The sequence below is a fragment of the Sipha flava genome, unplaced genomic scaffold, assembly GCF_003268045.1.
Source record: "Sipha flava isolate LNK unplaced genomic scaffold, YSA_version1 126_pilon_pilon, whole genome shotgun sequence".
Lineage (NCBI taxonomy): Eukaryota > Metazoa > Arthropoda > Insecta > Hemiptera > Aphididae > Sipha > Sipha flava.
The window spans coordinates 346,519-371,305 of record NW_020271752.1 but is presented as its reverse complement, the minus strand read 5'-3'; the positions used below and the strand labels follow the sequence as shown (position 1 = coordinate 371,305).

Genomic DNA, 24,787 nt, shown 5'->3' with positions numbered 1-24,787 from the left:
CGCGCGCGCCGCGGCCGACGACCAACGGTACCGCCCCGCGGCGTACGGTTACTATACGTACAACAATGGGCACGTACGCGCTGCGGGCGGCGGCACAACGTCGCATCGGCGCGCGACCGGGGAGGCACGGCCTGCGGTGCGTCGGTCCGACCTCCAACACCACCGCTTTTCCCTCCGTCACCGCGCACCCTACCGGTCGCACAGCGCGGCAACGTTGCACCGACAGCCGTCGCCGCCGCCGTGCGCGAGAGGGGCTCCACCAGCACTGCTCTGTTGCCGCGACCGCTGCCGTCATCGACCTTGGAGACCTCCGAAATAACAATTATTCATTATAACCCGGTGGTGCCCCTCTCCCGCGACCGCCCTCTCCGGGTTATTATCCGAAACTATTATTACGATTACCGTCGTCTTGTCGTCTTATTATTTTTATTATTATTATTGTCATTTTACGTTGCACGCGTCGCTCTATTTCGATCATTACCTGGTGAGAATTTTTTTAGATCAACCCGATAACTAAAACAAACTGCCTCGGCACGGTAAATTTATTTTTCGTGAACGTGTAAAAATATATTCGCCGTTCAGGAATTACTAGTAAATAGCTACGTTTTTTTTTCGTCGCTTTTAGTTACACTGTCATGGGGATTTATCGATGAATAGTAATTATTTAATTTTTTAAACCATCTCGGATGTCAAATCTTAGTTTTTCGATTTCATTGTATGAGCTGTTTTATTTCTAATCACATATTCTAGGTGTGCTTTAATTTCGATTTATTTTTAAATTTGAGCTATATATTAGGTGAATATTTTAGGCTTATTTTCCTGATGAATTGAAAACAATACAAGATGGCTTTTGAAAAAATGAATGTTAAATTCAGTGTCGGTTCATGACTTCCGGCAAAACATTTACATTGGGCCCCTATACAACATAATATTGGAGTGGGATTCAAAAATTAGGTAATTATATTACAAACATTTTTTTTTCGCTACGTTCGTATTCTACTACAAATTTTAATTTATTTTGGTTTTTTAGTTTTCTAAAGCTAATTTTATCGAATTATCATTGAGTTCGTGCATGTGATCGTTAACAACACATATCTCAATTTTTCAAAATATTTGTATTTATATTCGTTAGATTTTGATCATGAGAACGAAAACCTATAGGGCAGTGGTTCCCAAACTGTGAGGCGTACCTCCTTTGGGAATTGCAAACACTTATTACAGACGGTGCAAGGCAAACATTTGTATTGTATGTTTCACTACCATTTATTTATCTTAAAGATTGACAATAATGGAAAAATGAAAAATAGTGGAGCATACATAAAGGCATCTAGAAGAACTGCACATCACAATAATAGAGAACATGATAGAAGGAAAAAGACCACCTGGGCGACCTCACAATTCATTTATCGGAAAAATCAAGAGAGATGCAGGAGTCGAAAGCTATAGGACATTAAAAGAAATAGCGAGTGACCGTGAAGAATGGAGAAGAAATGTTTCAAATCAACCACGGATTGAACAAAAAAGAAAAGTTTTACCGCCATGACTGAAAAATGAAAATGCACTCAAACATACAGTACATTAGATATCAAGATTATTATTGGTTTCATCTTTTTTTATGAATGGAAATTATTTTTGTAATTTATCTGTGAAATTGCATAATTGTTTTGGAGCCATAGTGTTTAACTGTAGGTGGCATATAGACTAGGAGAGGACAGATTTACAATACGAAAAACAAATGAATATAAATAAAAATACCTAACAATGAGAATCACTTTATTTAAAACATATTTACAATTAAACGTGCAACACAGACTACCAATGTTCGAGCGAACGAAACCACACAAGGGGTAAATAACAACAATTAATTTTCGACTTGGTCGACATCGAAAAGGTGACTGACCGATGATACCAAGAATAATATTTGATACAAAATATAAGTTAAAAATAAAATCTCGATAATAAATAATAAAAATTAGTAACTAGGTCAACACAATAAGTAATGGATTATTTTTATTCACGCTAGGTAAGAAGTCGGGAATGATTCTTAGAAGCCGGTACTATTTTATATCCCGGTCGGGAATCGAAAGATATCGGGACAGAAGAGTGAAAACCGGCAGTGTCACAGCCAAACCCTGACAACCCTACCCTAATCGATCAAAAGGGTAACACCACTTCACAACCTGGCACTCTTCTCCATCATTCATCTACGTATAACAAAGGTATTACACCTCGTCAGAACTGCCCAAGCATTTTAAGGATTTTTTACTATAATAAATTACAGTAATAACTATTTAAAAATTAAAATAACTGAATATGTAGTCTGTATAATAGTGCTTAAATATACATTTTATTTTATTTAATTGAATTAAATGCATTGATATTTCATAAAGAAAAAATAATTTTGAAATAATATATTATTGTCAATTATCTCTAATATTTAACGTTTAGTATTTTTAAACAATCTGGACTTTAAGGGGTTCCTTTTAAATATTCAGAGATTAGAACTTAGGGCGAAATGGTCCCATTGTCCCCTCTTCCCTGGCAACGGCCCTGCACCACACTACTCCTAACTACACTAACGCTTCATAGTGATAAAATGCAATGAGCGATAACCGAATATTATGTAATTTAATATTGTAATATTGTATAGGTACTTAGGTATTATTTAAATATTAAATGGGACGGACGCTTTTTTCCCTCTTTTAATGTTTGACGTGAATTTCGCACCTACCAACAAAACAAATTTCGCTGTATATGATTATAATATAATTTATTGTTATAACTGTGTTTACGACTATTATGTGTGCACATTTTCATTGTATGATAATTCTACCGGTATTTTTTTGGCATAAATTCATTCATAGTATATATACACAATATACCGATTACATAACGTTCACAGAGTTCGAATATAATACTAGGGGAGATAACGCATTCGTCAGTAAATAACACTTATAAGTATAATCTAACCTATAGGTCTGACAAAAAACAAAATAATTATCGCATGGTTTGTTTGCGTAGACAGCTCGTCACTACGCGGCATACAATATTTGCTATGATTGGTTTTAAATGTATAGAAATCCCTTGAATTTTCATTTTGTTAGTAACTGATAATAATTTATATTCAAACCTGTCCATTGAAATGTTTGTGCTAGTTTAGTTACATGCATTTGTGCATGTATTATATTATACAATTAGTATATGTATTTGTTATTAATTGTATTGTTTGGAACACTAGTAAGAAATAGTGGTGTGAAATAAATCCGGATTCTCCAAAAATCCGAAAAATCCGGATTTCGGATTTTGGATTTTCAGTTGTAAAATCCGAATATTTGGGTTTCACATTGTGGATTTCTGTATTCTAAAGCAAGTTTTCTGAACGTTGTTCATCATAATTGTTCAAACTTAAATTATTATATTTGTAATTAAGTATACATTTTTATTATTACTTGTACTTTTCTGTTAGTTAAACAAAGTATATTTAGGTATTATTTATTGTGTCTTTTTGGATAAATTATTCTGATACTTATAAATGTTGTTACTAATTTCATGTATAAATTGAGTTTAGGTCGTAATATCTACACGTTATTGCAATATTGATAATTGTTGTTGTTATATTTTTGCTTTAAAAGTTTTTCTATAAATATATTAATTCATTAAAAAAAAAAATGTGTATTTATCAAGGCTTTAATATAAGGAATCCATAAAATATATTAATTCAATGTTTCAAAATCCGAAATACGAATTTCGAGTAAAATCCGAATTTTAATTCCGAAATCCGGAATTTTCTCCGAATCCGGATTACGGATTTCGAATTTCATGAATCCGGATATTCGAACTTCGATAAATCCGGATTTTTCACACCACTAGTAAGAAATCATTTTCTAGCGGTTTCCATGGAATTATATGAATAAACTAATCAATATGAATTCGGTTGACCAGAGTTTGTTACATTCACCGGAAAATTTATATACTTAACAGAGTTTCCTCTCGTTAATTATATTCACAGAACCTTGTTTCGTGTACCGAATGCTAAATGGATGTTATTTATTAAAATGTATTGAAATATATATCATATAGATGTATTTACGTCACATGGATTATTTGCAAAGATTTTTTACACGATTGTAGAATAATTAAAATAAAAAAAGTATAATTGTTACCGTTTGTAAGTTTTAACTTAAAATAATATACCAATACATTTTTTTTTTTTTTTTTTAATGTATTTTATATTGTCTGCACACATTTTTAATTCTAACTTGCAACATTTGCGATAATCATAAATGGTTTTCAATTTATATAATCTTTATTTTACAGTAACGCTAGACATAAACGTGGCAGTATCTCGTTATCCATGTTATTTTTTCGCTTTCAATTGATAAAAATGATTATTTTTTTAGCACAACTCGTAATGATTTTTTTCGAAACCCGTAGAAGCCCCCCTAGGGAACAGTAAATTAAATTGGTTGATTTCAAACACACAAAAAAAAATCAAATACGTTTCGAAAGATGAACTCGACAACTTCACATGACTATTTCATAAAACAAATGACATAAATATAGAGAGCCTACAAATTAAATAATTTGTTTACTTAAAAGTTACTTTTTAATAGTATAATGGTTATATAATGCTTTATTTATATAATATACACTGTCGCAACATAAGTCTCAAAATTAGTTTTATCGTAATCAGTGAAATAATATTAAAATAAGGTTTTGACTCAAAATCTTTAACGATACGAAGTGGATATTAATTGTATTCATAATTTTATCTTCATAGATTTGATTTTTAGTTGTGTATTTTTCATTTAGGTTTTATAACTTAATATTGAAATATTGTCCACATTTTTAATTCCATATATCTAATTAATAATTTAATATATATTATATTATTTTATAGATAATCTATATTTTTTTAAAAAAATATAAAATATAAAACTAAAATTCATAACATAATTATAATTATGTACGTTACTTATATTATACCCAATCAATTTATTGTATAAACTTTTAAAATAATTATGTTTATAATAATAATAATTGCTTTATTATATTAGGTTGATGTACTAAAGGCTATTATTTAATGAAATGTGATTTATTGTTTAGTTTTAATTACTCATGTGTTGGGTTTAAAGTACTCACAACATACGTCAATAGCGTAGTTATATATTTACACATACACTATAGTAAACATTAAAATATTTATAATCATCAAATATTTTTTAAATGTATGAACTTATATTAATTACAATTGTACTGAAGTGAAAAAATGTTGAAATTATGCAAGACAATTCGTTAATCAAAAGTTTCATAACAATATATGAATACTTTTATTTATCGATTACCTTTGTAGATTGTATTTTTTATAAAATGTAATTTGTAGAATGTTTAAAACACAGATTAAATTTGTTATTATTTAATCAAAAATACTTAATCAATGTTTAAAACTTGAATATAAATAAGCAAATACGTATATATTAGAGTGTTTTATTATCAATTTACATTAATATATAACATCAACGATCGCTATCTAATGTAAGACCTATAATATAATATTATAATATTATGTGCGACATTTGCTATAATACTATGTAGATTATACCTTCATTTCAAATGTAACGTACATTTACATACTCATGATTTTTCATAAATTATTCATACACGTGGCACTATAACTTTTCAATTACAATTCTGTAATACTTATATTTTAATATAGAATTTATTTACACGTCGCGATTAAGTAGAAATTAATGTCACAGATTTTAAATAGGTATCTAAGATTTTACCTATATTCTTATACATATATCCATTTAGATCGCAAATTGTCAGATATCGAGTTACTGCTAACAGGAAATTATTAATTTGCAGATAACTCATTCATATATTATCGTGTTATGTAACCCATAGGTACGCGCGGACCTATTTTTTAGGGTATGCAGAATATCACTTGCACCTACTGTATGTTAAATTATATTTTTAAAAATTTGGTAAAAAATTATACTTAAATGTTTTACAAACGGTTTTGTTTAATAATTATTAATAATTATAAAAAAAAATCTGTTTTTTCATCGCTATCATTGTTTTTTCAAATAATAAAAATGAAAGCAGAAGTGTGGCGAATATGGGTCAAAAACGGGAAATCGCCCTAATCAAATATTGAAGGGGTGGTGGGTACTCCCTATCACCAATATTTGTTCCTATATTTTTTCGTACTATAAATTATTATCAGGTATAGTTATCTAAATCAGGTTAGTTGGTTAGTCAGGTATCAGTTGTACAGTTATTACTTACTTTTAGAAATGAAGACATTCTATTAAATATAAATAGACAATATCCATTATTAATGGGTGGGCGAGTATCAATAATGCATGTTTGTTTCTTGCAAATAATCTTGTCGTCATGCCACTGCATATAGGCATATTAAATTACGAAATAAAAAATAAAACACATACAATTATTTTAATAATAATATTAATTATGTAGATAAGGTTTTTATTTGTTTAAATAATAAAATAGTCGTATAAAAAAACAACAACATTCAATAAAAAACTATAATTGATCATAACACTATATTGTCTTAGGTTGAGTTTTTGATCATCAATAATGTCCTCAGGATTTGATTGTACAGACATATCTTTTATTTCAATCAAAGGCAATAAACTACAGTGGACTTCGCTAAATGTAGACATGCTGGGACCAAACCCATTTGCTCACATTAAACGGTTGGCCAAATAAACTGAATTTAGTTCAAAAATAACTAACCAACATTTTTAAATCGAAAATTTTTAATTTTGCACATGTAAGCTATAAAATTGGGAAATAAATGTTAAATTAAATGAATATATAAATAAATATACAGGATAATAATGAAAAAATATTATCACAGGACGAATTATTTTTCAATGATCTTACGTTAGGTACCTGGAGAAAGAGACTTCATTTTGTTCAAAATCGTGATTTTTTCCTCGAGGGAAAAATATTTTCGAGACATAGTTGAAAACGTTCACGAATGAAAATTCACGGTATTCATTATGGAAATAATTATTGTCGAATTAGGAAAAGAAAAGTACAACTTTATTGCTTTATTTATTTGTTTATTTTTTATTGTTCTTGATATTTGTATTGCACTTCTATATATACCATTCAATTAAACTCACAACAAAATTCCATTAAGGATTAATAAAAGACAGTAGTCGGTATCTCGAATACGTCTTCGTAATTCGTCTACGTTCGATTAGTGACTGAATGGAATAATATTCGTAATAAATACGCTGGTATAGGGGATATATATCGTCTGATTCTTATATAACTTTTTTTTTATATAACTATTATAATTATTACGAAAGTGTTTCGTGATACTGAACAATTATAATAGTTTTTATTCTTTAGTATTAATGGAAACAATATTTTAAGTTCAGAATGGGCAGATGATACACTTATGATGTGACGTTTGAAAGTTACGCATTCTATTTATTTTTAAGATAGTTTTTTTACCGATGAAAATAACAAAAATATATATCTTTTAAATCAAAAATACAATATGCAGCATATAGGTAAGAACCAACATAAAATTACATTGCATGAGATACATAAAATGAGCAAAAATACAACGGGAACGTTTTATACAAATAAAATAAAATACACTTATGTTAAAACATAAATAGCGCTAACAACAAATATATTTAATTTAATTTTTAAATTATAACAAAATATGGTTTAAAAATACATATCATTAAATTGTAATTCTTTAATTTATTTTTATAAAATATTTTACTTCTTTAATGGTCAACATTTCTTTTCCAACTCATAGCATCTTCTAATAATTCTAATATCTTGCGTCTTGTATCCATAAGGACTTGGTCAGACAATTCGTTCATTAATGGCGTTAACGATAACAGAAACAGTTCGTTACCTTTTTTGTCATTACATTCTTTCAGCTCTCGTAGAATCGTCCACCTTTAATTAGTAAAACTTAATTAATACTTGATTTCCAGAGCGCATTTATGGAGCTCAAACTGAATAAATACATAGGTGTATACAATAACCTGTTTGTATTAATCGATACTGGTTTGGGTAATGCAAATCCTAGGTTGAACGTATCCAGGGGATAACACTGCAAGTATACATATAAGTAATACAAGTATACATAATTTATAATAATATTAACTTTCAATGTTTAAATTATTAAGGTTTACCTCTTCAAGCATGAGCTTATCTTGATAGCATAAAGGCTCAGGTTTTACATCTTTTTTTGAAAAATGAATGGTAATGTTCACCACACGTACAACATTATCCCCTATAATTTGATGTTAAGAATAAAATTAAACACATTTTAAAAACTTTTTTATTAATTCCAATAAAATCTTGCATTTTATTCTTAAATTCTTAGAAAGTTAAATTTTAAATGCTTAAACTTAAAGAATTATATTGTGCCTAATTATTATATAATTATACTATATGAATTGCAGTATAATAAACTTAAATGTAATAATAAATATTACATATCAATATAATGACACAAATTTATTTTCATATTCATTTTTGGTATAAATAGCAGGGACGGATCTAGGGGGGGGGGTTCAGGGAGTCAACTGACCCACAGTTAATATTTGTTGACAAAATTGGCCTCTTGAAAATTTTTTTCTTTTTTTAGACCTTAATTTGGACTCTTGGACAGTTGGCCCATCGTAGTTACTTGAAAAATGAATGCCATGTATAATCAAAATTTAAAATTTTTCAATTCATAATTTATATTTTAAATTATATCGTTTTAGTAAAAAGTTAAGTAAATCATATTTTATTCCGTACGTTTGTTGCGCAGATAAAATTAGATTATATTTATTAATCGTAAATAAGTCATTATCGGTGGTATCACAAATTCTAAAATATAATATAAATATATTTATACACTTTTATGAGCATATTGTGTTTTTTTTTTTTTTATAAGGTATTAATTTCTAATTCAGTTTCATCCCGAATAAATGTCCTCTTGAAATGGCTTGACCCACAGTTCTACGACTCTGGATCCGCCCCTGATAAATAACAATCAATCTTTAAATTATTGGTGCGAGTTATTTGGTCGAAAGCCATTAGGTCGATAGTTTAGTGATCGTTAAAAGTTGTAGTACACATTTTATTAAAATGGTCGAAAAGTTTTGTGGCCGAATGGGTTTTTTTGGTCGAAATAAGGAAAATCATTATATTTTTGATTACTTTATCTAATATTTGTATATAACCGTATGTAAGTAACCCGTATTTAGGTTTATTGTAGTAGGTACTTACAATGTTTATCGACTGTTCAACATTAGTTTAAATAATGTTTTTAGTTTCTATTTTTAAATTGTTCATATTTTAAAGGGATTGCAAGCCAAGATTTTCTTTCGCTTTCTATCACACACGCAATATAGGGATTTAAACGTTTTCTATTTCTAACGTATCGATCGATCAATTTAAGGTGATAAGGATTTTGAAAATTGATTTGAATTTGTCATAAAGTCTTCTTAAGATCAAATTTTTCACATTTTTTAAATTTTGTACTAAACATACCCAAAAATTAATTTTTATGTTTCTAATTTGTTTAATCCTATTTTGTGAAATTTTGGGGGGACAAAATTAAAAAAGGAGGGAAATCGATTTAAAGAAGACTTTATGACGAATTTAAATCAGTTTTCAAAATCTTTATCGCATCAATAGATCAATCGGTACGTTGAATCCTCTTAATATGAAAATTGATATTGTTCCTAACATTCATGGAGGAATGTCATTAAATATAAATAATTTTATACATAAATAAAAAGATATGGTATGTAAAACTGACGGCAATAATTATCTCAAAATATATATTTTTTGACCATAATATATTTTGATTACATAACATTTCGATCACTTGAATTTTCGATATTAGATTTTTCGATCAAAAATGAGTTTGAAAGGATGACTTTTCGATCACTAGACTTTCGGCTATAACATTTTCGAACAGATCACTCCACCTTTAAATTTTTTAGGTATTGCATGGTTTTGAAATAGTGACATTTTACACATGCAAATGATATATAAATTGTATGTTTAAAATTTGAAACATTTGTTAAGTATTTGGTTGTTGAGTATAATCATGAAAAACTAAATATTATAAGTTATCAGCGAAGGGAGCTTAGAAATTATAACTAATTTTACTTACCAATTGCATAAAAACAAAACACAATTAATACGAAACCACCTTCCCACAATAAATATTGATAAGGTAGTGCCCTTGAACGATTTATGTGATTTCTCCAAAATTCTCGATAGCCATATTTGATTGGCAATAATTCTACATAACGTCTTCTAATGACCATCGGATCCTTAAGGATGATTTGATGATATTCAGGTGGAATGTGCAATATTATTGGAGTCAGTTGATATGGTAAGGGAGCTGTTAAAAAAATTAAAATATTTTATTAGTGACTGTATTGAGTGTCACAAACTAAACGGATCGTATGTGTTGGTTTTCATTTATTAATAAAAGTATAGTTAATGAAATCTAATTCCGTAGAACTGGTGTTTCATACATCCCTATAAGTTAATTTAGAAGAAAAATACTCGCAACTATAACCAAAATATTCATAACATAACAAGTACATGGTATTTTAATTATTTTTATTTTGAAAATCATTTAAAATAACCAAATACATTGTAAGAATAAAATCAAAGGAATCGTAATACCTTATTACGATTTATATTATTATTATTCAATAAGCGAGAAAATATTATGGAAATAGCATGTATTCAGAAAAAAGATTGTATAAATGCGTTAAGGAATGATACATCATTATAATAGAATAAATTATTGTAAAATGCAAATTGTGAGTATTCAAGAAAATATTTTTAGTTTTTAAGATAGTTTAAATTTTTTTTTTATCTTTGGCTCAAATACTGGGGTTCACTCCCTCCTTATTTTGCCACCGGGTTTAGAAATATATATCCAACCATTCCAACTCTACTCTATTTCCACAATTCCACAACCTCAACCTCTCTAGGAAATGCATTATATCGTTCTCCCGTTTCCAGTTTGGCCACACAAGAATTCCTTTAAACTCTACGCACTGCACAATTATCCAATGGTCTATAATATCAGCCACTTACTATTCATCTGTCCCAGTCTATCTACACATAATGACCACCTACTGACCCTTTTGAATATCTCCAATATCCCTTTCGATACTGTAAACATTTTCTCAATTCAATAAAATAATATTATATTTCTTTAACTATATAACTTTTTAATTTAATTGTATATTGTTACTTCTCGTATATTTTTTTTCTTTTTGTAAACAACTATTACATTATATTAAATAATTGTTGGAACTAATTGTATTAACTAAGTTTAAATAAAAAAATAAAAAAAATCTTTAAATTTTTTTTATTGAGGATTCTATGCATAGTTTATTAGCCTAAAATATTTTACAACACTTACGTGTTATGTTGTTTAAGAAAATTTTTTTTTTATATTTTATTAAGTTGTGAAAGTGTGGTATCGTTAATCCATTGTCCTATATACTTATAAGCGTGCGCAAGTTTGTATTTCAGGGGCTACCTACAATAGTTTTGGGCTCTATATTAACAAACAATGTTGGTATATTTAATAAATAGTAATGTATAATAATTAAAAATCCATAAAATTCATTTTTTATATAATATTGTGGTATATTAGTCCCAATGAATATGTTTTCCTTGAATCTCTTTTTTTTTTTAGATAGCTTGAATTATTTATGATTTATACTTTTGTCGTAAATTGTAGTTGTTATATTATCATTAGAGCTAGGATTTTGATGCAAATTTATCTTTTTTTTCTTATACTCCAACACGTAGGTCCGTAAGCAGAAAATGTACTATAATTGTTGCTGATTAATTTAATGTAGTTTTAATTTTGCATTTTTTTGCATTTTATGACAAATTTAATTTTACATATTTTATCAAAAATATAACACAATTAAAATAGCCGAAAGAAATTTTTCCATTTGCAACAGTACAACGATGATCAAATTTAAATAAACTTAAATAAAATGTAAATATAAAACAAATAGATAACTATTTTATTATTATTATTATGTTAAATAAATATAATTAAATATGTGTGATAATGTGATTTTTATAATATAATTTATAAAATACAATTAATACATTTTTAATGCATTTTTATATTTTTTATAATTTCTAAAGTATTTTTGCATTTTTTATTTAATTTATTGCTATTTTTTAAATCATTTAAATCCTAACCTTAATGTTTTAAACCCTAATGTTTTTTCTATTACGAAATATAATTAATTTTCTTACTAAATATTATGATTAAATTATGATAAAATTAAATGAAAATATGAATTTATTTTTAGTAATGAATAAAATTAAAAAATTAGATTTTATGATATACATTTCGCAAAAAGTTATCTTTGTTATTTGAGGCAAATTTTTTACTGAATGACGTTAAACCTGTAATTGTTATGCATCATGTCAAATCATAACTTAAAGTAATGTGCAATTTTAGGTTAAACCTAGGTACAATTAATTTTATTGGATTCATATTACATTAATTTTAATAATAGCTGTGAACATTTGAAATTTTTGATGGTATTATTTTAATATAATTATGAAGAGAACCAAGTGTCGGTCAACAGCAACAAAAGGGGGAGGAGAACTGTAAAACTGTAATATATATAAACTGTGAACATAAATATTATTATTGTGAGTTAAAAACTTATGACTGGGGACAATGTAATAATATTATTTATTCATTCATTTGTAATATATCATAATCGCATATTACAAAAAAAAATTGTTTATACCCTAAATTTAGATAGCGAAAGCTAGGAACTATATAATTAAAAAAAAAAAAAAAAAATAATAATAATATAATTTATGCAATTTTACTCATTCATTTGGATTTAATATTTTGACAATAAATTTATTTATTTATTTATTATACTTGGCAAAAACCGGGACAAATTGTTATGTTTAATTTTTTTTTATTGACATAACTTTTATTGATTTTTGTATTATAAAGGTACAATTATTACAAAAATTTATTTATTTATTAATTATTTACTCCTATGGCATACTGAATCCTACATGCCTCCTCCAGGAATAGTAATTCTAATATAAACACTGACTACAGTATTACTCAGAATATTAAATAATTATTTATTCATTTGGCGGTAACTACTATAGTCTGTTCAGATTAAGAGTGCCCAAACTCGCGCATGTTTTCCGAGAAGCCAATAACGGTCGGACACCCATCAATATCTAGACGCTCGATGATTCGTTGCCATTATTTGACCGCCGTCGTTGTTTATTAAAATCGGTGACTGCTGCCTTGTATATAGATTATTATTTAAAAAAAAAACCTTATTATTCAAAATAGAACTATAGCTTGGTGTTACGAGAAGAGTGTGGTAATAGCATATAACAGTATCGAACGCGTCGGCATACTACAACGTTCCTAGTGGAAAGGACATATGCGTAATAAAATCTAGTTTTCGCCCAAGTGACTGGGCACTCTTATTCTGAATAGACTATACTATTGTAAGGGAACTGAAACATATTTGACAAAATTAATCGTCTCTTAGTCGAGGAAATAATAAAAATAAATTTTGTCAGTCAATTATTCAACTTTTTATTTTTTCATGTCAATAATATGGTTTTTCAGTTTATGACTTAAATGGTCAATTATTACGCAGATAATATCAATTAACATATTATCATCTTATTGCAAGAACCTTATTAGTATCTTTTGTATAGCGTTCATGTGTATAATTTCTTACTGCTATTCGGATTACCTATCTTATTATTCAGCGTGATGGCCCTCTAATTAGTGCGTTTAATTAACATTTATACTTTCAGTAATAAAAACTATTGGATTTCTCTCATTTGATAAATTTTTATTTTACGTACCTGACGATTGCACTAGAGTCCCATTCAGGGCTATAAATGTTAGAGAATTTTAGATTATCTAGTACAGAGATAGTCTAGTCAACTATATCCTAGGGCAGTAATTGCAAATCCATGGCATGCGTGCTCGAGATGGTACGCGAAAATTTTTACTATTATATATTATATAATATATAATATTATAGGACATATAATTTAATATAAATATTTAATAAAGCAATATTATTGTAATTATTATTATTATTATTATTATGTATCTAAATTAACCTTTTAATACTAATACATTAATTATACAATCAAATTATAATATAACAAAATATAATATTTTTAATATTTTTTTCATGGCACGCTCCATAAAAAAAAAGGGTAATTTTAGGCACGCAGTGTTCAAAAGGTTTGCCATCCCTGTCCTAGGGATTTCATTGGACAACTCCGTCGGCGGACATTCGCTTTCGTATCAAGAATAGCGAATAGCCACGTTACATTTTGCGAAGGAATCGGGCAACGAACCCTCTCATAATAGAGTTATCGAGAGGAATCTCTAGGATATGGCTAGCTAGACTATATTTATACTTGATTCAGTATTAATATTTAAAGACACGGGACTCCAAGACTCGTCAATCTCGTTGAAATATATATTCATTAAATGAGCAAGACTATGATGTTTATTTCTTAAACTACGTTTGCCTACTTGTTAATAGGTAGACTGTCCGATATATAAAGTTCAAAAGTAACCTAAATAATGAAAAATTAATTTATTACTTTAGAACTTTTACATGATAAATAATATATATTTTACTATTTGTCTACATAGTTACCATTCAAATGTATGTATTTTTCTAAACGATGGAGTAACTTGAAAATGCCATCTCTGTAATACGCAGTACATTTTCCATCAAAGTACCCTATAACTGCGTTCGTTATGAACGCCATAATCTCCTCCTCATATTGAAAATGAGTTCTTCCTAAATGTTTTTTTAACGAATCAAACAAAAAATATCTGGAGGCGCCAGATCAAAATTATATGGTGTATGCTGCAATAATTCTCAGTTGTATTTTTCCAGCCAGGCTTTGGTTTTTCCCGTTGAATGTGAGGTTGCATTTACATCTTAAGTATAATTGCCTTCTTCTCTTGAAACTAATTTTTTCTATACATTTTCCTAACGTATCGATAAATCGGTCAGCATTTATTTTTTCATTTTTTGATAAAAATTGATGTTGCGTCATGAACGCAGTTATCGGGTACTTCGATGGAAAATATGTTGCATATTTGCATATTTTTGAGATGCCATTTTCAAATTACTTCATCATTGGCAAAAATGCATCAATTTGAAAAGTGAAAGTAATAAATAAATTTTTCATTATTCAGTATATTTTTGTACCTTATTTACCGGACAACCTATGTATGTATGCACCTGATTAGTGGACCCCACTAACAATAGTCATACTGAACAATTGTATTCCAAATAAGCAGAGATGATACACACAAACGTTCTTGAAGTAGTTAAGATAGTAGTGAAGCGCTCCCATTAAGATGATATTGCATCGTAAACATTACATAAAAATGTTGCTGAACACCATATTTAGTCGAGATTATTTGAATATTCAATGTTGATTACGGTTTGGAAAAATTTGGTAAAATTCGGTTAAACCATCGTTTTTTCTTTTGTACTGTTTGGAAATTTTGTAAATTTTATTTTGGTATTTGGTTAAAACTGCTGTTGTTGTATCTAGTCCTATCTAATTTTTCCATCAAATTTGCCCCAAGTGTATACATCCTTGTCTTCGTTTTGCAGACATCTTGTAAGCATCGGGTCATTTCACCATCCGTTTTTCTTGCTTACAGTCGCGTTACTCTGTGAACGCTTAGCTTTAGATGGCACGTATCCGCACACTTCGCTGACACAATCATTCACGTCGTACGGCTTTTCCATGCTGGCGGGCATCGGGCCGCAGAACTCTTCTATACTGGAATGGTCGGACCACTCGCTGCAGTGGAACGACGACGAGGGCAACGGATCGTATCCGGTCTGTGGAATATCAGTCGGAATCTGAGCTCCGGAACTATTCTTCTCCGACAGTCCGAGACGGTCAAGGATCGATAGCCCACGTTGTGATTGGACCGAAATTGCAGTCGAGCAAGACTTTTCCGGCGCTTCAGTTGTAAGGGATTTTTTAGGTCGCGAATCAAGTATACGAGACGTCACCTCGAACTGCGGTTTTTCGCAGTCCAATTCCAAGTCAGCGGCTGTAATACTAGTATCGTATTCGATGTAGGACAGTGGTAATTCCAGTAGAGTTCGGTTCGCAGTGATGTAAGGTTTCCTGGGTTGCGTGGATTCGAGTGCGGTAGTGAATAATCGACAATTGCATCGTTCTTTGTTGCAAGAGCCACCTGTAGTAAGTGCATCAGGGTACTGTTCGTTCAATGTTTTGGTATTGCTATTGACACGATTGATCAGTGTTGGTGGTGACTTCTGAACCTGCCCAGTTGTAATTTTCTGTTCATTACGGAATATCAACTCGGACGCTCTAGCTTGCTTTTCAGATTCTTCCTTTTTCTTGTGCTCTATTCGCGGTAATAGTTCATCTCGTTCGTCTTGTAACTGTTTCAGAGATTCCTCCACCCACTTCAGTCGCTGTTCGAGCTGTAATCTATCCATTTTAAGGCTGTCCACCTCCCGGTACGGTTCTTCCACTTTCACCTTATTCATTGACTTCATAACCGTCCCTGGAACATCGTGTCTGCAACCTTGCGATGGTTGGTCATGCTTAACAGGATCCTTCGCCTTCTCGAGTCGAACTGATTCGTCAATCTTGGCTGGCTTAGGACCGCACCGTTGCGGTATTTTACTACGTACCCGGTCATTCGTCTTTTTCCTCTGTTTCATACAGGATCCGCACATGCAAACACCAAAACTTCGTTCTTTGGTGTAGACCGTATTGTTTGACTTGTGGATGATTGACTGATCACACTTGTTCCTTGGCTGTTTGATATTATTTTTGGACTTCTCACCACATAGACGGCAGTATGTGTCACAATTGGTACCTATAATGTGTCTATGACCGGACCCATCTAAATGCAATGATCTCCATAAGTCCATTATCGTATTTGTTAAAAATTTTTAATGGTAGAAATTTATGTTAAAAAAATAAAAATTAATAATTTTGTTTACTTAAAAAAGAATTTGTGTTAAATTTGTATCGTATTTTTTTTATGGTTTTCAATAAATATTATTATCCATAGAAACGCTTTTCAAATCGTAGAGTGGCCAAAATGACTATGTACACGAGCCACATGTATTAATAAGATTATATTAAGAGTTAAATTACCTAATCGGTACTTTTATACTACAAAAGTAATTAAGAAAGCTAACAGTCGATAAACATATATTTATATATAAAATTAAGTCAAAATATCGTTAAAATTTGACTAATGATTATCTCACAGAATTACTAAGAGCTACTAGATTATTTTTATAAATTAATTTTTTTTTATGTTTATTAATCTGCACACTATAGCCTTATATCTATGCAATAATTTTTTTTTTTTTATAAATGTATATAAAAAAATTTAAATATTTTGGTTTTTGTAAATAAGACCGCGAGCCACATACGACTATGACGAGGGCCGTATGAGGCTCGCGAGCCGCAATTTGGCCACCCCTGGTAATAACTTATACAGTCAATATTATATTATATTAAATTAAAAACTAAAACAGTATTTATTCTGTTATCCAACTGACTTAATTGATGATCCTTTATTACTTTATAAGAATAATAAATAATAAACGTGTATATTAAATTTACACAAAATATAATCAATAGATAAACCGTTTGTATTGTATATAGTGCGACGTCTTGGTCCTCTGGGTTCACGAGCACTGTGCGACGGACACATATAGGAAGGATCGCCAACCTATGGCTGAGACAATTTGTCGAAGCTAATAGAGTTTTTATTTTTTAGCATATTTGTCTAGGAGAGGACAAAAAAAAGTAGGTAATAAAAGAAAGAACAAGAATTGCAAGGAAAGAGAAAATTGATTTTGTTGAGTTGATGTCGAAAAAGCTTGTGTGCATAAGACTTGAATTAAGAAAGGAAAAAAAAACTAAACAAGATAAATTAAAACAAGATGAGATTAAAAATAAATTAATGCGTGTACAGCATACGTGCAACGCGCAATATTCATAAAAAAAACAACTATGTGATCATCCGATCATTTAAAGAACAAACTGATATAAATATACAATATAATAAAGACAAAAGAAAATGGAAAATGGAATGATTAATTCGTTAGTAATAATTTAGTTAATAAAGTTTAAGTATGTACACGTTTCACTTCACCGCATTTGTATTCTGTACATATCCGTCGGAATCGCCACCCGGAGACGATTGTTGGAGGTGATTATTCCTTATCGATGGCGAGTCTCACACTAATACTAATTATAATAAAAATAAATTTTTATTATAAGAGAGGCAGAGAGCACAGATGTCGACGACTATCAGTCTCTGAGATTTTTCGCGAAGTGACTGAGAATGAAAAAAACAATTACTGGCCGACATACTACATTAATACAAACGTTATCGTGCACTCGTATTATCTGTTGATAGAAAACAGCGTGTGGGAACCTCGGACAGGTTTAAGCGCACCGATATAATAAAATAGTGAGATCGCTACAATAATACTTACAACTTATGAGAAGCACTACATTGTGTACTACATATATAAGATAAAATATTTTTAATATCTTTCAGCCCAAACATCACTTTACTTTTATTAAAATATCCAACCAATATTAACTATATATATATATATATATATATATATACAGGGACGTATTTAGGGGGTGATATGGGTATTAGAACACCCCCCATCGAACATATTCTATGGTATTTCATTAAATTACAAACTTACAGTATAATTTGAATAAACGTTCTATACAACTTGTCGATTTTACATACACTGTCTTAATATAATCATTTTCATTAGTATAATAATTTATATAAATACATGGTATTTATTTATGTAATAGAGGAAGGGGGCAGATCCTCCCACTTAACATATAAATTTTGAAACACCTCCGTTAAATGAATCCTTGATACGTCACTGTATATATATATATTATAATTTATTATATATTACTAGTAATGTATAATCAATGATATTATACACAGATTTACGGTATAAATGTTTAAAATCAATAACCATTGATGCTGAAGTTAATTAAATAAGAAAATAAAGTTTATTATCATATTCCATCGTAAAAAGTGCTGTATTATTCTTGTGATGTGAATCAAATTTCTATTATCAGCACTCATATTTAAAAAAAGTACTTAATTGATAATGTACTCACATAAATAGATAAATGGCTGAATATAAATTTAAATGCACATCTATTTATTGTGGTTTTAATGTCTATCAAACTTAAAATACTTTTTTGAATCTATTTTAGACTTTAGTACTCCAATGAACTTATACATTTTGGCTCACTTACTGAATTCTGGGTAACAGTTCAGATATTTCAGCATCAAAAAAAGCATTTTCCAAGCTGGCTTATGAACCATGCGTTCTCTACCACCATGAGAACCGTCATTGAACTTGAGTAAAGCCTACAAAATACAAAGATATATTCAAACATTAGAATGTCGTTAATTCTACTAAAATGCTATTAATTAAAAAATCAAATTAATAATCAATGCTTAAATGTAAATAATAAATTAACATTTTATTGGTTTTTCGATGAAATAAATAAGGAAAAATTAGTTTTCATTAGGATTTTGGAATAATAGAAATTTAACTTTCAACAATCGAAATTAAAATAAAAAACTTATTTATACCTGCATTAAAAACATAACAGTTAAATAAATGTACATATTACTATAGATAGATCAGCAACAACTTTACACATTTTTAAATATTTTGAACCCAGATATTTTTTTTAATTTCTAAATCCTAGTTAATTCCAAAAATGTGGCCTCATTTGGCCTCATTCAGTCATTCAGTTTTATTATAGTATGATTTACTGATTGTACTCAGACAAAAAAAAAAACATCATTGAAAATTTAATGTTTAGTTTTAAAATAATTTAAGTTGAATTTTAATACTTTGATGTACCTAGTGAAAAAATGAAAAATCGTATATAACCTTATCTTTAACACATAAATTATAAATTTATGTTAAGTAGATAATAAAAACTTTTAACTGTAAGAGGCAATTGTATGGTAAAAATGTGTAAGCTAATATTATTTAAATTTTGTTCAATAATCAAAAGTTAATTAAAAAAATATCTATTGTATTGTAAAAATGTTTTCAACCTAGGATTTTTAATAAATATTTAAAAAATATATTTTTAAAGGGTGGTCATCCCCAAATATTTTGGAGAAAGGAGAAGGAGATTAAGGAGATTTAAAAAATATATTTAATAGCTATTTGTAAACAAAATAGGTGTTTGTATACTTATAATTCTAATTATTTACAAAAAATTAAATAGACCTAATTTTGAATTATTAAATATTAAAAATAGAAAAACGTGTTTAATGTGTTATATGTGAGACTTGCCTGAACAAGATCGTATCCTGCTTCCTCAGTAGTTTTCGTCATTTTTCAGTGGATGTCTATTCAAAGTAAAACTGTGTACTTTGTGACACTACCTGTTGTATGGTTTGAAGGTTAGAGAACGCGAACACAAACTAAACTGCCGACAAACAAAACAGTCTATTTCTAGAGTTTTGGCATAGGTCCACTCACGATTTTACGTTTTCAATTTAGCCTTACCGGGGTAATGCATTTTTGCGTATCAGCTGTTACCAGTGGTAATTTTTGCATTTTCGCCTTAAAATAACATAGCGCAATTACACAGATTTTTATTTTTATTTCCGCGCGTCATGTACAATGGGACCACGAAGGTTATGTGTAGGGGCTTAAATAACTATGTAAACAAGCCCACAATGTGTAATAAATGTTTGCGGTCCACTATATTTGACGAAATTATGTTAATTACATTATAATCATTATTACATACGTTAATCATTTATAAGTTAACGTTAAATATAGAATACAGCGGAAAGTACTATCTTAAGAATTTTAGTGTAATTTCTATGTATAATATAACATTATAATAATCAATTTCATATTATAAAATCATGTATTAATGGCATAAACATTTATAAGTAGTACTGCGGTGATATCTATTTCGTCATATGAATTATTTATAATTAATCTTTTACAGAATCATGACTTGTTTGTATTTTTATTTCTACTGTTTAACATACGCAAAATAAACTAGACAAAGAGGCCGAATATAAAATAAAAACAGTGAAAAAATTAGTGTAGGTTGTACCTTTAACGTATTAGTGGAATTGTGAGGGCTTGGTAAATGTATTACATGTGTGAGATATCAAGGCTGAGCATTAACGAGTTAAAAATTAAAATTAAGTTAAAACGTTAAGTTAATATTAACTAAGTTAAGGAACTCATTACTTTTTTTTTGAAACTAACTTTTAACTCAACAAGTTAAATTTTAAACATATTTAACGTGTTAACTTCAAGTTAATTATATATATATTTCTTAAAATTAAGTTATATTTAAAATTTTAAATAAACCATTGATTTTTTTTTTCATTGTTGGCTTGAAAAATAATAATGTCATAACAATTAAATGGGAAAATTTATAATTAATACAGGTTGTTTGATATAATATACCTACACAATATAATATATATACAGTAATCCCTCGTTATCAGCGTTTTTTTTATCCGCGGTTTTGATTATCCGCGATTGGGTCCACGATAACATATTTTTAATGCGATTGCGATAACGTCTTACCGTTATTACACGAACACTGTAGAAATTTATTTTTGACAATAATTGTAGATAATTGTTGTTATATTGCTATAGCATACCTGCACGATTAATAATCGTCAATTGTTCAGTTGTAAGATGATATTTGTGCGCGACACGTATACAGCAGTTAATAAATTTAGTAGTGAAAATATTTTTAAATGGCTTCTAAATGTAAAATGTCAATAAAAAGGAGAAGAAATGTTTTATTACTTGTTCAAAAAATTGAAAATTTGGACAAATTAAAAAGTGGTGATACTGTAGCGTCACTTGATAGAACGTACAATATGATTGAACCTAGTGTTCGAGAAATACGTAAAAATTAAGGAACAATACGATAGATAATAAATGAATTAGTTGTTGGAATTAAAAAATTATTAATTGATTAATAATAAATTTTTAAAATTAAAAAATATTAAACCTAACTTCCCTTTTAACATTGATTTATGGTCTCGTTATCCGCGGATTCGTTATCCGCGCAGGCTTGCTGAAACGTAACCTTCGCGGATAACGAGGGATTACTGTATAGGTATTAAGTGGATAGCCTGTATCCAGGTAATAGGTACCCACCCGTATGTAATAATAACTAAGTACCTAATTATAACTATTTTTTTTTTCTTATAGTAATAAATTTGTGTTTATTGATGTTGAATGTTGATGTCTATACAATATTACAATATACATACAGTATATATTATTCACTATTTAGTATTTAGTACTATACGTCTATACACAATACACATTATGAATACGAGTTATATGATATTGGGTATTACCATTGATTAAATATATATATATATGTATATTTAATCAATGGCATTACTATATATTTTGTATATTTTATACAATTAAAATTATATGTATATCATTTTCATAATATATAATGAAAAAGGACATTGGACATATACATTGATATACGTTTAGGTAATAATAATATTATAATAGTAATAATATTATGAAGTCGTCGCGACTTCGCGTTCGTGTACTTAATTAGTTTTCTTGTAAACCATAACTCATTATACCTAGTGACACGCACACGCCACACATCCCGAGACACACGTTATTACTTATTACTTACTTAAAATTATTAATATAACTCATGGGGAAAAAATTATTTCTGAACATTCTGATTCAAAAATCGTCAACTGCTCACCTTAAATCATCAGTAAATATTGCTTAGCATACTACATGGTTGGCCACATGAGCTTGACACAAATTCCAAATTTGTCATTCATTTTATTGGTTTTGGTTACAGATTCGAAAATAATTACATTTTCAATTAAGTTAATTTTTTTTATCCATTAATATTTAACTTAACGAATTTATTAAAAATACATTAGTTAACTTTTAATTTAACTTAACTTACTTTTTTTTATATTAACTTAACTTAACAAGTTGAAAAAAAAACCGTTATTTTGCCCAGTCTTGTGAGATATAATGTGTATACATAATTCATACTGTTTACTATTTTCAATGAAATTTCCATTTGTAAGTAAACATTACATGCAGACTATGCTAAGGCTCTTCTACCAAAACTTGTAATGTAGATTATTCCTATTCTTATATACAACATATTTTAGATTCTGAACCAAGTTGGATTTACTGCAATGTGTCTTTTTTTTTTATGTGACACTATTGTGAGTTAAGTATGCTATATGTGGTATGTCACATAAAAATAGAGACTACTCATTATTCTATATACCTAATACTATAATCTTATTAGTCTATTTAAATATAAATCAATAAATACTAATTCAAATTTGTTTATCTATAACATGAGCTATAAAAAATATTTTCATAGTCAACTTTATAATATAATTTTTCTGTTGCATTAGCAAATGTATTCAAAATCTCTTCACAGTCAATATTATTTGATATGTTTCTCTTAATATTTATTATGGAACAATTTGAGATTCAATCTTGTAGCATTGTGGACCGTATCCATGTTTTGAAACGTCTCATCGCCAAAAATGACCTTTCACAAGTTGCACTACTTATTGGCAAAGTAAATGCAACACTAAGAAGTTTGTATAAATTTGGAAAGGTAGCCTCATTTATGATACTTGCCGTTTGCATTGGATAATTCAATATTTTTTTAGGATGCTCAGTTTTAAATTCATTTTTCACAACAGTCATTTCGGCCATCAATGTATCAATATCAATTTGAAACAGATTCATAAACAGTAGTGAAATAACATAAATTAAAGTAAATCGTCCTGTGAAAATCACTCAAAAAATGCAATGGTTTCAATACGGGTCTGGGCGTAGTATGCATGGGGTTGTGGGGGCTGTAGCCCCCTCATTTTATCTAAAATTAATTAATTCTAGTTTTAAATGTTTTTATAATTTTTCCTAAAATTCATCAAGCTTTAAATATTAGCAATATTGTGTATGACAATTATTGCACTAACATACATAAAACTACTTATTTTTATCACAAACATGTTTATTTATAGATCAACGTCGTATTAATTTTTTTTCTGATTTACCCTGTGCGATTGTCTTGGCCATGCATTGTCGAGTCGTCCGATGATAATATAACGATAACGGATAATAATTTGTATAGAACACACACATAATAATTATTTGTTTATCGGTATTTTTCTCGAAATAGGTGACTGGTCTGTCTTTGTCGTTTGCTCGTGTACTGCTAATCACACACATCTGGTCTGTCTTATATTTTACTATAAAGGTATTCACACACTGCTGCAGTACGCGATGAGGTATCGGTACGGTATACTAATTTATTTTTATTTTTTGTACGATATTTATACCATCGTAGCTTGACGGGAAAATATCGTACCGGAACGTTTATCAGCACAATAAGCAACGCACTGCTGTGGTACGATACTAAAATTTATTTATTTAAAATTATTGTATTATGATTCTACAATTATTATTAAAACTGTTATTATTTTCAGGAAGGACCTTATGCATTTATAGACTTATAAACAATTTTATATGAAGTTGTACTGTGTCTGTGTATATTAACATCATAAATGTTGTACTTTGAGGTTTAAATTATT

The 24,787-nt window shown here is 28.9% G+C and overlaps 1 protein-coding gene and 1 long non-coding RNA gene across 4 annotated transcripts; one reads left to right on the top strand and one right to left on the bottom strand.

The window, feature by feature from the left end:
* Positions 1 to 22: 22 nt before the first annotated feature.
* LOC112694253 lies at positions 23 to 2,328 on the top strand. 3 transcript variants are annotated; one of them, XR_003149553.1, is made up of 4 exons: positions 23 to 750; positions 810 to 954; positions 1,031 to 1,847; positions 2,024 to 2,328. It is a non-coding gene; the product is annotated as an uncharacterized LOC112694253 (long non-coding RNA). The 3 variants fall into 3 exon arrangements; XR_003149554.1 differs by having other exon boundaries at positions 23 to 954; positions 1,279 to 1,847; XR_003149552.1 differs by having other exon boundaries at positions 23 to 954.
* Positions 2,329 to 7,723: 5,395 nt separating this feature from the next.
* Positions 7,724 to 20,636, bottom strand: LOC112694251. The gene is made up of 6 exons (XM_025569667.1): positions 20,481 to 20,636; positions 19,417 to 19,531; positions 10,178 to 10,411; positions 8,196 to 8,296; positions 8,046 to 8,113; positions 7,724 to 7,956 (listed from the first exon to the last, which is right to left on the bottom strand). The coding sequence occupies exons 1-6, from the start codon at positions 20,520 to 20,522 to the stop codon at positions 7,779 to 7,781; spliced, it is 738 nt and encodes a 245-aa protein (XP_025425452.1). The 5' UTR covers positions 20,523 to 20,636; the 3' UTR covers positions 7,724 to 7,778.
* Between the last annotated feature and the right edge of the window lie 4,151 nt (positions 20,637 to 24,787).

Excerpts from the sequence above, each read along its gene's own strand:
- LOC112694251 (XM_025569667.1), bottom strand. The coding sequence starts at position 20,522 with ATGACGAAAACTACTGAGGAAGCAGGATACGATCTTGTTCAG. Across the intron at positions 19,532-20,480 it reads CAGGATACGATCTTGTTCAG|GCTTTACTCAAGTTCAATGA; the intron begins GCAAGTCTCACA and ends TGTATTTTGTAG. Across the intron at positions 8,114-8,195 it reads ATAAGCTCATGCTTGAAGAG|TGTTATCCCCTGGATACGTT; the intron begins GTAAACCTTAAT and ends GTATACTTGCAG.